This window comes from Passer montanus, unplaced genomic scaffold (assembly GCF_014805655.1).
Source record: "Passer montanus isolate IOZ18808 unplaced genomic scaffold, ASM1480565v1 scaffold54, whole genome shotgun sequence".
NCBI classification, from domain to species: Eukaryota; Metazoa; Chordata; class Aves; order Passeriformes; family Passeridae; genus Passer; species Passer montanus.
Window position 1 is genome coordinate 7,361,303 of NW_024370374.1, and position 16,446 is coordinate 7,377,748.

Here is a 16,446-nt window from a genome sequence, read left to right on the forward strand (position 1 = left end):
GAAAATATATATTCTTTATGAAATTCAAAATGCTCCAGAATTCCAGGCGGTAAAAGCTACAGATTTTTGTCTACTAACAGTCATTAAGATCTGCCAGGTTTGTTAAAATTTGAAAAGCTCAAAACAGATTTAAATGGCTTAAAAAAAACAAGTTCTATGAGTAGTTTCCACAAGAACCACTGGGAATCAAAAATTAGGTATTACTCCTAGGTTTTTAGCATGTTGCAGAACAGGGCTGCTCAAATTCTGCCACAAGCTGAAGTATTCTCTCTTAAACCAATAATTGGGCTTAAATTCCCCAGGAGGCTCCATCACTTCATAAATCATTCACTTCATAGCTTTAACTTTTTGGTGCTTCTACAGTAATTTGTAACATTAGACATCTCTGATGTCTCTATCTGCTCTCGACTTGAAAATATTCCATGGGCTGTGATTTTGAACAGAAAATGGGAATGCATCACTGGAAGTAAAAGGAATAAACCATCATAGTAACTCCTTTCTTGAGACATCCCTCAGAGTTTGCACTTCTTTGATCCTCTCTGGTGTGACAGATGACATCTTGAGGGAAAAAAAAATGCAGAAAGAACCAGAAGAGGAAAAACTCCCCACCTGCATGTCCGATTTTACACAGTAGCAATCCCAGATGCATTGGAAATGCTGAGTTTCCTACCATGTAACTCTCATTTTATATTGCCATGCAATTTATTTTTAGCCTATTTCAATGCTTTGGAGAGTTGTGCTGCTCCTTTCCAGCTGATTAGAGTTATTCCTAAGTGGCTCTTAGCAAGCATGGAAATGGGAGTGAAAGGGATGAAGTACATGTCAGCTGAGCAGCCCAGACAGTAAAATATTATGAATTAAAATTCCTTATTCAGAGACAAGCATGCAGACAAGCTTACATTCTCTACAAGCTCTAGACATAGGCTTGCTTTTTTTTTTTAATTTGAAATTCTTTTGATGTTTTGGCTTTATGCTTCCCTCAAAACCTTGACAAATGATGAAATTATTATCATGGAATCCTTTATTTTACTCTTCCTTCAAACCAGACCTGCATTATTTTTTGAGAAATGGGTTGGTAGACTCAGTGTTCCCAAGGATTTCTAACAAATACTCCTGTTAGAGCAAGAAATCTCTATTGCTTCTTGCTCAGATCAAGACTGAAAGAAGGAAAGGCCCCTCAAGATACCTTTGGCCAGAGAGGACACCCTGCAGGTTGTGTGGGAGGCAGATGGCTCCCTCCCATAGCCAGCCTGCAGATAAAACCAGCTCTCCAGTCACCTCTGCCTCCCTGCTCCCATTATTATTGAGTGATGATTCATTTCAGAGCCTTTTCCCAAACTGCTGTTTATCATCACTGGGAACACAAATGCCTCGCTCAGCAAAGCTAAAGTGCAGAAACTTGCTGAGGCTCATTCTTTGAATTTCCATCACTTGAGACAAAAAAGTGGGGTTGATTTACATCCTCAGCTACAGAGAGTTGTCAGAATTAGTTGATTATTACTGCACCCAGCTCCTGTGTCAGCTGGGCTTTGTGGGCTGGCTTGCCAGCACCTCACATCTAGTTCTTTGCATACATTTTTTTCTTTTTGGTTGCAGTAGTTTTTCCATTGATTGATGGAGGAGAATGCAGTTTAAGCAAAAAATATGGTATATGGCATATTCCTGATCTTTCTAAAGCATAAATCAGACACAGAGTATCTTTGTGCATGATCACTGTGTTGAGTGTTGTCATCCATTCCCATTATTTTTAATAATGGGAATGGATCTGTCCATGGGAAACATTATGTAGCAAAAAATCACTTCTCAAAAGATGAAATTGTTCAGAATCCCATGAGCCAGGTGGTGGGAGAAGCCAGAAGCAAGGCAGGAAAGAGTATTTCAGAGGTCAGAGCTTTGGATGACATCCCTCAAGACAGGGGGACTGAATGAACAGTGCCTGACCTGCCAGCTTGGGTTCTGGGTACCAGGGTTACAGTGGGATCCCACCTTCAGAGCCTGACTAGGATTAAAAAGATCATAATGTAATATAATATAATATAATATAATATAATATAATATAATATAATATAATATAATATAATATAATATAATATAACAAAACAATGAAGGTGTAATAGTCATCCTTTGAGTTTTCAACCCATTTGAAATGGGTGCCTTTGTATCTGCATCATAGCACACTTTTTCAACTACACGTGAGGCAGTGTTGCCTTTTAAATTTGATTTTAATTTGGCTTTATATTCTCTTGGCCACATTGAGTCCAGCCTCCACTGTCGAGTCAGAACATCTTTCCCAGCTCTTAGAACTTCTTAGCTCTTTACACTACTGCCATGACAATGTTTGTGATTAACTTTCCCAACAAAAATATCTTTCCCTCATGTATATAAATTTCTTTTATATTTCCTCCATTTAGTCCTTCCAGCTGCAGCAATGTTTTGTCCTTAACTGCTGCTTCTCATGCCAAACAGTTCAAATTGCACAATAATTCTGTCACAGGCACACAGGCACCTTCTGGAAGATTTCACACAAGGTGAAAATCTTGTGGAGGGAGAATTTATCAAACTTTATCATCAAAACCCTTGAGGTGCTCATTTGGTGAGATAGCATCTCTTCTGTCTCATTGAAATCCACTTATTTCTAGTGGTTTCCAAAGTTATTTGTGCATAGAATTTTTCAGAGATCCAATAAACACCACAACATTTCTGTTTATTCTTCCGTTACCTTTCTAGCTAAAAATTAGCCAGAACTGATCGTAACAAATCAGGAATAATTTGTTAAAAAGGATTTTGCTAATTTGGGTCATTCATAAAAGGTGACATTTAGGCTGGACGAAAAGAGAGTTTTATCAGTATTTTTCCCTCTCCACTGCTGTGTTGAACACAGAATAATAGAATCAATTATATGGGATAAGGCACTGGTTTTACATATAGGTATCTATTATGTCCAGACAGCAAATTTGGGAAACCAAGACTCCTGTCCTTCTGGAAGGCCAGTACAGATGTCAGCTCCTCAATCCACAGTAAAGCATCTTTCCTTCTTGCAGGAAGGCAAATCCATTTTCTAGCAGCCTGGCTGGCTCGACTGCCTGGGAAGGTGTTGTGCTAATTATAAAAAGGGATGGTGGAAATGAGGAACAAATCTGGTTTTACTGAACGCACACGGCATTAAAAACTAAGAATGTGGGAAAGAGAAAATTCTCTGCTTCAGAAACAGCAAAAGGATGCATTTCATTAACACAGCTTGGACTTGTTTGGTAACTTCTGCGATCGAGAGGGAATGCTGGACAGGGATTGCTGCAGTTTCTGCTTTTAACACCTGTGTACAGTTACATAAGTAAAAAAGAAATTGCAAGGGAACTCTACTATTCCTGGATAATCCGTCACTGCGTTTTCAAGTTGCTGGAAACTCAGAAATAAGGGATACCAAACAAAAGCACAGGCACTGTGCTTAGGAAGGGACTGAAGGTGGCACTCAGTCTGGCTGACAGGGTGGTCTCGGTGATCCCTGAGGTCACAGAGTTCACAGAATCACAGAATGACTGGGCTGGAAGAGACCTTAAAGATCATGGAGTCCAACCCTTGCCCTGACGCCTCAACTGAACCACGGCACCCTGTGCCACATCCAGCCTTCTCCTAAACACAGCCAGGGACGGTGACTCCACCACCTCCTGGGGCAGACCACTCCAGTACTTTACAACTCTTGCCATAAAAAACTTTTTCCTAATATCCAACCTGTATTTCCTGTGGTGCAGCTTCAGACTGTGATCTTTGGTTCTGTCAGTTGCTGCTTGGAGAAAGAGACCAACCCCACCTGAGCACAGCCACCTTTCAGGGAGCTGTGGAGAGTGATAAGGTCACTCCTGAGTCTCCATTTCTCCAGGCAGAACACCCCCAGCTCCCTCAGTCATTCCTCACAGGGTTTGTGTTCCCAGCCCCTCTCCAGCCTCGTTGCCTCCTCTGGACATGCTCCAGCGTCTCAATGTCCTTCCCAAACTGAGGGGACAGAACTGGACACAGCAATCCAGGTGTGGCCACACCAGTGCCAAGTACAGGGGAAGGATGACCTCCCTGGTTCTGCTGGCCACACTGTTCCTGATACAGGCCTTTCCTGACATAAATATCCCGTGCCGCTGTGCCACTTTGGAAAGGAAAAGCCAGTGTGGAGCCTGGCAGAGTCTGCTGTGACACTAGAGGTCAGCACGGGCACAGGTCCATGGGCACAGCTCCTTGGGCAGTGCAGGGCCGGGAATGAGCCCTGCCAGTGCTGCCTCTGAGAGTGCCACAGCCCCCGGGACTGGCACAGCCCAGGCTGCACAGACCAGACCCTTGCCTGGAAAAAGGAGCTCTTGAGAACTGCTCAAGGTCACTGCAGCCATGTGCCCGCATCAGATCCAATCTGAAATAAACTCCCAGCACTCCTACAGCTACTAATAAGGTGTATCCCAAGTGCACAGGATAGAAAAAGGCATGAAGGAGGCTATGGAATGAAAACTCAGCCTAAGACAATATTAAAAATGAGGCTGGAACTCAAGGAAAGGTGCACTGAGGAGGACAAGAGTTGAAAGCAAGAATCTCTCAGACACACTGAGTCTGCCTTTATATCAGTATCATTTGTAAAATCTAGGAGCTCTCCAGGCACTTTAGGGAAGGAGGAGTAATAAATGATAAAGTTGGAATGTAACTAAAGATAACTTCTGAAAATGAATACTTCACCTCAGTTGTGGGCAATCAGATAGCCCTGAATTCTGAAGGATGTGGAGCATAAAATCACAAGTGTAATTGAAAGCATTTATGTAGTAAGTCTCTCAAGTACGTGTAATACCTTATGATAGAAGAAAAGCAAACAGAAGCATCTAAATTAAAGCAGGAGAAACATTTTTTCAACTTACCCAGAACATTTTAGCAAAAAAACCACCAAAAACATTTTAACATACTTCAGCATAGAAAGATATTTCAGAATGGAATTGGCTCATTACTGAATAACACAAGATAGCTGTCAATGCAGAAGGAGTAAATATGTGACATTTGTATTCTCTGCTTGAGCAGGTAAAATGCAAGATGATGTGCCAACCTCATCTGAGGGAATATTTCTACTCTCAGAATAATTCTGCAGAATATTAAAAACTGGCTAGAAAATGTCAAAAACTGGCACTTTTGAAAATGAGGTAGCATGAAACTCTTGTTTGTAAGAATTTTTTAAAAGCAGACAAAATAATTTAGCAGACCACAATAATGATTTTCTTTGTTGTTTCTCTTTTTCCAATGGATCTCAAATGTCAAGGGAACTTCTTTAAACTGGAAAGCAGTGGGTCCTGTGCTGGTGCCATTCAAGGGCAAATGAGACAACCTGGATAACTGGGAGCTCACAGACCTGGCATCAACCCTAGCAAAATAACGGAGCAATTCCTACAAATCTCAATTAATGGGGGATAAAAGAAAGGAAGTAGAATTAATGCCAGTCAATATGATTTATTTTTTTTGGAAAACAGAACCTGCCAAGCTGGCATGATATCTTTGAAGAGAACACAGGAACCAGGTGCTGTTCTGTCCTGCCCACTTCCAGAGAACAGTTGGGAATGCAATAACGTTCCCTAAAAATGGAGCTTTCCTTAGAGGGGGGATTATAAATCAGCCTGACATGAAACACCTGCCCAGCAGTTTTACTGAGCCTGGAGTGTTTAATTGGAGTTTGTTTTTTCCAAGAACTATTCCTCTTTCCTTCACTCATGGTGTGCAAATGACAAGCCTCTATTAAACCCAATTGTTCAAACTTAATAGCAAAGGGAAGCTGCTGGAAGAAATGTTCCTAAGTCTCGTTGAGGGGAAAGAATTGTTGCTGTGGTGCTGGTGTGGAAAAGGCTGAGTCTGAGCTTCATTTCCTCCACATTGAATTGATCTACTTTCTAAATCATTATCATAAGAAGTTCTGCTGCTTTGCAAAGACCACGATGCAAATTCTTGCAAGTGGCACAAGTTTGTGATGTTTCTCAGCTGATGTTCTTTCAGCAATCCCAACAGACCTAATTTAATTTCTAATCATTTCACCATGCCTAACACATTTTTCTAAATTACTTCTGCATTTTTACTCAGAGGGAATACTGGCTGATTTTTGCTTATAAAGCTTTTCCCTTTCATTCCCATTGTTTCCTATGCAGAGGGAATGCACAGAGCAATTCTGTGATCAGCTGCTTTCACTCCATGCTGTATTTCAATAATAATATGGCACATACTGTGCATTCCATATATTTCATTTCCCTCCCAGCTCCAACCTCTATCACATTACTCACAGAAGCATTGAACCTCATTCTGGGTATGGGACATTTTTTGAGACAGCCCAGCAAAATATGGGAGTGCACAAGTTCACTGCCAGAGAAAATGTGTCCCTTTTGTTGCTATTTACATTTGCATCCTTTTTAGAGTAGAAGAATGGCATATTTAAAGCCTTAAGCTATGTTAACATTATTATTCCCACTGTACCATAAGCAAACAGGAAAATAATCAGAAAGAAGGCAATAGTTATAAATTACAGTAAATGTCTGGTGCTTTGCCAGACATATGGCATAAGTCTTCATAATTTCATGTCAGAAAATTTGTAAAATGCTTCTGTTTATATTATTTTATTACTTCCAGCTTTCATAATACTTTTGTTCCTATTGCGACAATTATTTTCTTAATTTTTGTGTTTCTTGGAATGATCAAAGACATTCTTTCTCAAAAAACAATCACTGTCTATTAAGACAATTCTGTCACATACTGAATTTACCTCACAAAGTAATTCTCAAGTAAGTCTTTAAGGGTTTGTAACAAACAAGTAGGTTACTCTCTCTTCAAAATCACTAAAAAGATGCAAAACTTCTTTCTTATCTTTAAACTTCATACCCTCAGAATTTTCTACAGATTTGGAGACAAATGGACAGCTCAAATTTAATGCAAGATTACTCTTCCTACACTGGGAAATTCCAGCTTCAATCTTCCTTTTGTTTAATATATCTCCATCTCTAAATTCTGACTTTTCTCAAGCCCTTTGAAGAGCTACATGACTGTTCTCCCTCTGTTCTTGGAGCCTGGATCTATTCTCTCCAAATATTAGATCTGGCTTTCCCTCCTCCTCTTTTCCCCTCTCAAAAGGAAGATAGGAAAGGAAAAATCTTTCCACATAGGAAAAAAAAAAGAAAAGTATACCTTGTAGTTTATAATGACATGCATAAAAGAAAAACATCTGTAAATGAATGATACAATGCATAAATTTTAGTGTATCATCTGTGCAATGCCAGAAGTTTTTAATCAATACAACAGAGATCTAAAAACACATCAATAGATTATTTCAAACTGCATACACTCCTGGAGAACATTAATTATATTCTCATAGCCCATTTATAATGAGCTTTTAATTAGAGAGGATGTCCTCACATCTTAATTCTTAAAAGCAGAGAAATGATGAGATGGTAGGTAATTCTTAAAATAACTTGCTTTAATGTAGATTTCTTCTTTTTTTTTTTTTTTAATATACCAGGACTATAAAGGCTCCTTGCTTAAAGTTACTTGTGGCAATACACGTGTGTGATAAAGGAGGATTCCATTTCCTTTGTCATCAGTAAGGATGGGTATGGGACATCCCACTAAAGGATGCCTCCTCTAGCATTCAGAGAAAGGTCAACAGGGCAGAGGACAAGAGCTAAATGCACTGTGTAACTCCCTCAGACTGGGAAATGATTGGCCAAGTTTTCTTCCCTTATTTATTTGTCTCGTTAGACATTCTCCCATACTTTAGAAAATAAAAAACAACATAATCTTATACAAAATGTCTGCATACCCCTCTGTGTAAAAGCTTTGGTACTTCCCGGCATAGTTCCTCACGAGAAAGTCTGCTTCCTTGGACAGTAAAATCCAATCAATAAACCCACTTGTATTTTTTTTAATTCAGCAGCTCAGCTTTATCCAATTCTCCCTGAGGAGAGAATTGGATAACACAAAGGCCCTGAGGTGTCTGTTGGGACAGACACGTGGCATCTGTCACATTAGGGTTCAACAGGGGCTTGATGTGATTACCTGGTTTGCTTTCATTTGGTTTGCACTGAACTTCTTCCACACACTCTGCAGGAAACCAGCCAATATGTCCCCGGGTGCTGCCTTCCCAGAATCCACCTTCTCCGATGCTCAGCACTAAACAGAGCAGATACACGCAGTGTTACACTTTGCCTCCTCACACAAATACACCATTTTTGCAGTACACCTTCAGTAATCCCTGAAAAACGACAAACACTGTGCAATAACTAATGCTGGTACCCCCATAATGGGCACAGAGTAATCTTTAAGCAGGACCCTCCCTACTCAGTCTTTGTAACCACTCCCCAAATTTATTTTTTTACCACAAGTTTCTCTGGACTTCACACAATTCTTTCCATTTTCAGTGTTCTCACTGCTGGATTAATCAAGGATAAATACATGGTAATACCACTACCAAAAATCCAGTGTCTTGTCTGCTGAAATGAAGTGCTGAACCCATTGTCAAATTGCACCCACACTTAAAATCCTGAAATGGATTTTAATAATACATATTTTGATATCTCCTGCTTTTCCTGCCTCCTAAGGAAACATGCTATTTGATTTAGTGGGTAGCTCCAGGGATTTGCAATGCAGGTTGAGTAATATGATTTAAGGGTTTGAATACACAGCAAACACTTGAACCTCCCATAGGTGAGATCCACAATGGAGATGCCTTTTGAAACATTTCAATGATTTTTTTTTCTCAATAGAAGAAAACAACAATATGGAGGAGAATGATTTGTCAATAGGAGAAGAGGTCTTTATCTGGCACTTCTAATTATCTTGATATTAATTCTAGGACTCAGAAAGGATGGTGACAAAAGCCTGCAGAGCAAGAATTTTATAAGTAAGCAACTGGAGGTGAATTATGGTGATGGAAGGACCCTAAATACTTGCTATGGTGTTTAAATTAGTATTATAGAAGTTCCTGCAAACCACTGTATGTTTACTACATATTAGAAGACTATAAATGTACTGTTAGAAAGATGCTGTACATTAATATTGAAACAAAGGTGATACATCAACAAAACCAGGCTGATTTGGAATATGGATCAGACACACAGCACAAGTGCTCGGAGCTTCCCAAAGTCAGCCCAGCTCCATCCACTGAGTGCCAGCTCAGCCCCAACGGCCCCTGCTGAAAATCAAAGCTAACTAGCCCAAATCCATCTCTCTGCTGAGGGATTCCAGTACCTGGGATCCTGCCTCTGCAGGGTATTTCAGTGCTGGAGGGACATAAAAGAGAGCTGCTTTGATGGTCTCCAATGCCAGCACTTCTGGCACTGTTAAAACCTTGCCAGGCTTTAAAACCCTGCTCCCTGCCTGGCTGCAATTGAATTCGGGATCAGTGCTGCTGCTGTGACTAGGGGCACTGAAGCTGAACTTGATTTGCACTGCTACAGAGCAGAATTAAAATGAAATCAATCAGAGCCCCCCAAAAAAAGCAAAAAAAAAATTAAAATTCTTGGTAATGTGAAAGCAGTCTGGTTTGAGACACCAGGAGCTGTAAAACTGCACTTGAAAGTAAATGTTTACCAGGGTTTTTATTAATGCAACCCCCAACTATTTGTGATATCACTTAACAGAGCATGGCCATCTATTAACAGAGACATTTGACATTAAAATATTTATAAATACATCACTTTTAAGCCTTTTAATGTAGTATATTCCAAGAGACAGATTGCATGAACTGCACATTTACACACCACCACAGTAAGGAGTATATACTAAGTCCCAGGAAACATCCATTAAAGAAACGTCCTACACCTGGATGGGTCCCAAATGCACAATTTGTCAAGCACCTTCCTGACATATATAAGAAAACCTATAACATATAACACCTATAAACCTGACAAGTTATGGGATACTGGGGGAGGGCACTGACCTTGGATGACACCAAAACTCTACACTGAAAATTGAGCTGAATTAAAAAATGTTAGCATGCCTTTTTTAAAAAATATATAAACATGGGGCATAATTAATGAAAAAATATGTTACTGTATTCTGGGTGTTGTTAAAAATATTTAAAGCCTGTGCACATTAACTAACACACATTGTCCATCTGATAACTCAGTGTTACATAAAACATTCCCTGATCATCCATCCACTATAAAAGGGGAATTCAGCAGCTTGCAATACATTGTTGACAATGTAACATCTACTCACATAAGAAAGAAGTTCTTAGATATGAGATAAAGAACCAGGAAAACTTAATAATCTATATGTACATATCAGAATCATTGTAGAAACCAACTGTACATTGGTTTAATTTCAGTCAGAAAGAGAGTGTAGAACTCCAGCCAAAATAAATTTCCAAATATTAGACAGTGAGAGTCATATTGCCAGTAATTATCTGCCTTATTTTCTTTTTTTTTTTTTTTTGGGAGGGGGGGGGGGCAGGAGTTTTCAGCACTGAATCTCAGTCCTGAATTTCACTCCACAAACTGGCAAGACGCTCAGAACAAAAACTACTTAGATGTTGAGACAAACTTCCATAATTTGGTATTTTATTTATCTGTCAGATCCGCTGACACTCCTTTTTTTTTTTTTTTTTTGGGAGGGAGGGTGGGCAGGAGTTTTCAGCACTGAATCTCAGTCCTGAATTTCACTTCACTAACTGGCAAGACGCTCAGAACAAAAACTACTTAGATGTTGAGACAAACTTCCATAATTTGGTATTTTATTTATCTGTCAGATCCGCTGACACTCCCAATTCCAGCTCTAGAGAGAGAGAGGCACTGTACGGAAGAAGTTAGGTACCCATGGAGTGATTTCATGTGTTTATGGCAGTAGCAGCTGATGCAAATCAACACTTTTGGGAAATGAAATTTGCCTTGGAAGACTGCCTGTAAGTGCAGGGTGAAAAGGGATTCCTACAGAGCAGAACCAGACCCACTTTAGCCCATTATTATATAAATTATTGAGTATTAGCCATCAATAATAGCCAGAGCAAAGGAAAAACACGTGTAGTCCTGCCTGAAGACATAACATCCATGGAAAAGAAGTGGAAGGGTGAAATGAGTGCTGCTGGAATGCAGGCAGCCTTCAGCATGCTGGGAAAAACCTCACACTGGGGGCCAGGAGAAAGGGGAAAAGCCTGCTGGAGCTGCAAGAGGCACAAAGATGACACAAGAGGCAAATGAGGGACAGCCCTGGATTCAGCTGATGTGCAGACAGACAAATTGCTGGATATGGGGGACAAGCTCATATTGCAGTACAGAAGTTGAGCTCGAGCTGGTTCTGCATCCCCTAAAACCTTGAAATGATCTTCTTCCCTCTCACGTGGTGCCATTAATAAGAAATTTTGCAGCATGAGCCAAGGCCATAATAAAGTACAGATCTATAAAAACTGGCAACACTTTGTTCAGTCCAAAGTGGAGAACTTAAAGGATAAATAGAAAAATGTAATTTATCTATTGTACCCTTGAATGTTTTTTTTAGAATGAGGCCTTCATTTCTATCTTTCCTCTCCCAATAGTGTTTTAAGAGACTCATTGTAACAGATAATTTGTTACCAGCAAGAGATTTTCTAATCAATGTTTTCCCTGCTGAAGGACAAAACAATGGTAAATGAAAGGATAACTTTCCCAAATTTAATAATAAGGCTTTCTAATTTCCAGTGGTTTTTGCTTTTCTTTTGGTAAAATCAAAAGGTGTGGTTGCTATGGCAAAAGCAGGTCAGATGCTCTTCACACACAACCTGAATTACAAAAAGAATCTGATGTTGTAAGAGTGAAATAAAGATTCTTGTAACATGAGGAATCCTAGCACATCTTCACAACAAAAGTGTGGTTTAAGAGGAGTTATGTCCAATTATATGAACAAAACTGCAAAGCAAGATTGGATAAGCACCAAACAAGTGGGTAACAAGAAAACATGGATAGGCAGGTGACAATCAGGAGCTTGTATTTTAATGTCTTTAAAGCATTATACTTAAAATCAGCAAGATTCTGCCAGAAAATTAAATATATATAATATTTTGAAATATTACATATGATAAAATTAATAGAGCATAGACTGCTTTGTCTCTTGCAAATTTAAGTCTATTGGCAATGTATCTATTGTAATTGATATTAGTTGATATTAATCTCAAACAGATTAATTACTCAATATACCATCAAAATAATTTTAATCAAAATAATATAGAATTTGTATCCTCCCACATTACAGCTCCCTCCATGCCCCAAAAAGAAATGAAAGTATTTTTCCCCAAACATATTATGGTGACTACTGTTTTTAAATTCCTTGTGATATTGAAATGCCCAGGAGTGAATTATTCCAGGCAGCCTTATTTGCAAAAATGTCAAGGAAATTTAAAGCCAAATTCAGGCCAATGTCTTTACAGCTGTTACAGCCTGTACCTAAAATGTCTTTGTAATATCTAAATCAATTTTTAGTGCTTGGATAAACTGCATTCTTCTTTATTGGGAAAATAAATAATCATATGAATTGGGAATGAGAGACCATATTCTGGGAAAAAAGAACATTTCTGCAACCAGCAGAAAAAAAAAAAGAAAAAAGAAAAAATCAACAGAATGAAAGTAAAGTATAAAGCCGTAAATCCATTGAAAAAAGAAATTAACAGCTGAACCAGTCCGTGCTGATGTAAAAACTCTGGGTTTGTGTCCTGATGTAAAATTTGTCTCAATTTTCTTCTTTGAAATACAGCAGATTTTTAATTTCTAATTGGTATAGAGACCAAACTTTTTTCTCTCAGAAATAATTAACATTGTGATTTAGGCTTTTCCCTTGCTTGTTGTCTGACGTAAATTTTCAGAATTATTTGTCTTTGGCAGGAGAGCCTCCAAATGACAGACAATATATGCAGGAATACTTATTGGAGCTGTGGTGTCTCATCCCTGGATGTGTCCAAAGCCAGGGACTGGGACTGGATGACCCTTAAGGTCCATCCCAACCCCTAAAAACATCCTATGATTCCACGATTCTTTGATGAAAACAGATTTTACGTACAACATAAATGAAGGTCAGCACAAGTTACAACTTAATCATGCTCTCTGTTAAAGACACGGATTCTTCTGACTCTGTTCCTCTGCCCCTCCTGGCTCCTGACAGCAATCCCTCCCTCCCTCAGTGAGGAATGCTGAGCAGGATCTGGCTGTTTTGTCTCCTGGGCAGGCAGGTTCTGGCTCCCAAAGATGTCATCAAGAGAGCCTGACAGAGGTCAGAGCGGCAGTGTGAGGAACTCAGTGCCCCTCACCCTGCTGCCAGGCACAGGGAGGATTCCAGGCACACACACACACCTTCCTGGGCACTCCACCCACAGTCTGGAAGGGAAGCCTTGTGTATCTGCAGTTAATGATTCTGGCTAATTGATCTGAGCAGTCAGACTGGACTGTGGCCCTACAGACATTTCTTGTGGTGAAGAAGGAAATGCAGCAGTTCCTTTCCAGCTTGAGTTGTGGGAGCTGACCAAATTAGGGAGATAACACAGAGGTCCTGACTTAAAACACCTCTTCACCTTTTCTCACCTTTGCTTTCCCAGAAAAGAAATAGTGCAAACAAGCACTTTGGGAAAAGAATCTTGGAGTGAGAAGCTGACTGGGGCTACTAACGGAGCAACCACTCTCTACGTCAAACCTACAAATACAATAAGCTGCACGTAATCCTCTGAGTCTGAGGAAATATGGCTCAGTTGAAATTTAACTGAGTGAGCTGTGCTGTTCAACATTTGGCCCTCTGTGGGAGCCTTTTCCCCTTGCCATAAAGGTTCTATGAAGATCACCTTTTCCCTGTTATTTACGTGTCTATGAAATAGTTTTGAGATAGTGAGGGAGAGATGAAAACAGTATGAGAAATCAATCTGCAGTGATTTGAGTTTTGGTCAGAAATCACACATTGCAAAAGTCTTGGTATTCACATTCTCTAGTGTGAGAATATTATTATGTCCCAGAGACATAATTCTCTCTCCCAGGATTTTCCTGGGTAAGGCAGTGAGAAGCTCAGAGAAGAGGAGGAAACAATTCTTGTCTCTATTTGCTGCTCCTGTTGTTTGGCACAGGTGGAATGTGTTACGGAGATTGTTTACTGAAAGTGATATAGTTATTGGATACTGGTGAAGGTTGTTTTGTTTCCTTGGCCAACTGGGTCAAAGCTGTGTCCTGACTCTCTCCAGACAGCCACAGGTTTTTCTTTAGTATTCTTTAGTATAGTATCTCTTTAGTAGAGTTTTAATACAGTATTAGTGTAATATAACCTAGCTTAAAAAAGCAATTGTTCAGCCTTCTGAATCATGGAGTCAGAGCACACTGTTCCCTGGCTGGGGGGTCGTCTGTTTCTGCTATAAAAATCCACCCTCTGATCCCCAGCTCTGTAGAGGAAGGTGCAGAGTCAAGTTTGCCCTTCTCCACAGTGATGCCCAAACTTGAAATCAGGGGAACTCAGATAAAATTAATGGAGAAGGGGCTCCAAGCCAACCTAGATGCAGAGCCTGGAATGTTGTGTTGCACCATACTGGTGTACTCACAGCTACTCTCTGACCCCTGGTGCTCCCTGTCCCCTGAATATTCCAGGCCAGCTGCTGACTACTCAAGAAAGCATGTATTAAAGTAGCCAAGCACAATGACAGGGGATTTGTGGATGCTTTTACTTCCTGATCCCTTCCCATGGCCTCTGACAGCAAAGGGAACTCTCCTGCTGGAGCAGGAGCAAGTCTGGGTCTTTGTCACATTTTGAGAGCACCATTCTCAAAATGTCCTGCTCTTCAGGCACAAGCAGCTCGAAGGAATGAGTTTTGATAGGACCTTAACACAATAAACAAAAATGTCCTGCTCTTCAGGCACAAGCAGCTCGAAGGAATGAGTTTTGATAGGACCTGTGATGAGCCATAGTTTATTGTGTTAAGAGCTGAAATCAAACCATTCAAGTCAGGAGACAGAAAGGAAGCAAAACAGACCAGTGAACCTGGGTAATATTAATATTCTGTTTCACATTCATTTCATCCTTCATGTGAAAAAAGCAGCTGAACAATATCTTGCAAACCTCTTAGGTTCAATTTTGCTGCCACACTTACCCACACAAGGTACAAAATGCTCTTGAAGAAACAGAACAGCCTTTCTGAGGCTCTTCCCTTCCCAGTATTTTGTTTACTAATCTAACAAGTAAAGCCCAGGAGACCAACTTTCCTCCTGCCCACAAGCACTGTCTGTTGGCAATATCTTTGAGCACAGCAGGGGTTTAATAATCTTTCTTTTTCAAAATGACTTACAAGTGGATTTCACAAGAAATGAAAATGTTAGTGATATATTTGGATTGCCCTGCTGGCTGAGATCATGCTGAAATAAAAGCAGAGTCACAAGGGTCAATATTTCTGATGCACAGAACTACTGACTTCCTGCCCAGAGCAGATGCTTGAGCTGCTGCTACTGAGTTAGTCCTGCTCCTCTGACCCCGAGGAATGGAGCTGAGAGCTGCATTTGGGTTTACCACAACCCTTCTGTGATATGCCTGCACCAGAGGCATCTCAGAGGGCTCATGGAAGTCTGTTGGAGCATATTTGAGATACTGAAATAACTCCCTGTTTTTCCATACACTGGGCACTAGAAAAGGCTGAGAGACTTGTGGGGGGACAGCCTGGAAAGAAGAAGGATCTGGAGAGATCATGAAAAACAAAGCTGTGAGCAGGGTGAGACTTCAAATGCTCTCAAAGTATTTGAATCAGGTAGGTTTTTTTCTTTCTAAGTAAGTGAAGGATAGTTCACATGTATTTTAGGTATGTTGTAATATAACCCAGACTCTCAAAATAATTCTGATTTTTTATTTTTTAAGTAAAAGTAACCAGAGCCTGTCTGCACCTGGAACCCAGACCTGTTACGTTCCCAAAAACCTTCTCTATTGCTTTATCTTCATGGACAAGAAAACTGCTAATTTGCTCACAAAGAATTTTTTGAGCATTGCATTCTGAGTTTTGGTATCAAAGAATCCGCTTAATTCCAGTGCAAGAATTCAATTTAGGAACACAAAAGCTGATTCAAATTCATTTTACAGATATTTTATGTGTTTGTGTGCATTTAGATTGTGGCAGATTTATTGCTATGGACTTTCAGATACAGAAGGAAGAAGGAAAAAAATATATAAAAACAAAATATTAGAAGTGTTTCAGTGAGGAATCAAACTAGGTCTCCTTTATTTATGTGAAAACATAAGATTAGGGCAGTTCTGGTATAAATAAAGATATCAGATTTATTTTTGCAAGCAGCCATGGCTCCTCTCTCATGAGTGGCAGACACACAAATGATGTCAGTGTGTATGACTAACAACTAAAAATACAGCAGGTATTTTTGTACAGGCTACGTAATATCCTATGAATACAAGACCATTTTGTTTAGTTTACATTTCTTTGAACCTTGCCCATTCACAGATTTCTCTGAGCAGTTTCCTTGCATC

At 39.8% G+C, this 16,446-nt stretch overlaps 1 protein-coding gene across 3 annotated transcripts in view; it reads right to left on the reverse strand.

Moving 5' to 3' along the window:
- The window catches only part of SHANK2 (SH3 and multiple ankyrin repeat domains 2), a 256,574-nt gene that overhangs the window by 152,077 nt on the left and 88,051 nt on the right, over positions 1–16,446 (reverse strand). For all 3 annotated transcript variants that reach the window (XM_039725073.1, XM_039725072.1, XM_039725071.1), the window contains one exon: positions 8,047–8,160. In XM_039725073.1, the coding sequence (XP_039581007.1) occupies positions 8,047–8,160 (114 nt within the window). The remainder of the gene's footprint in view (positions 1–8,046; positions 8,161–16,446) is intronic.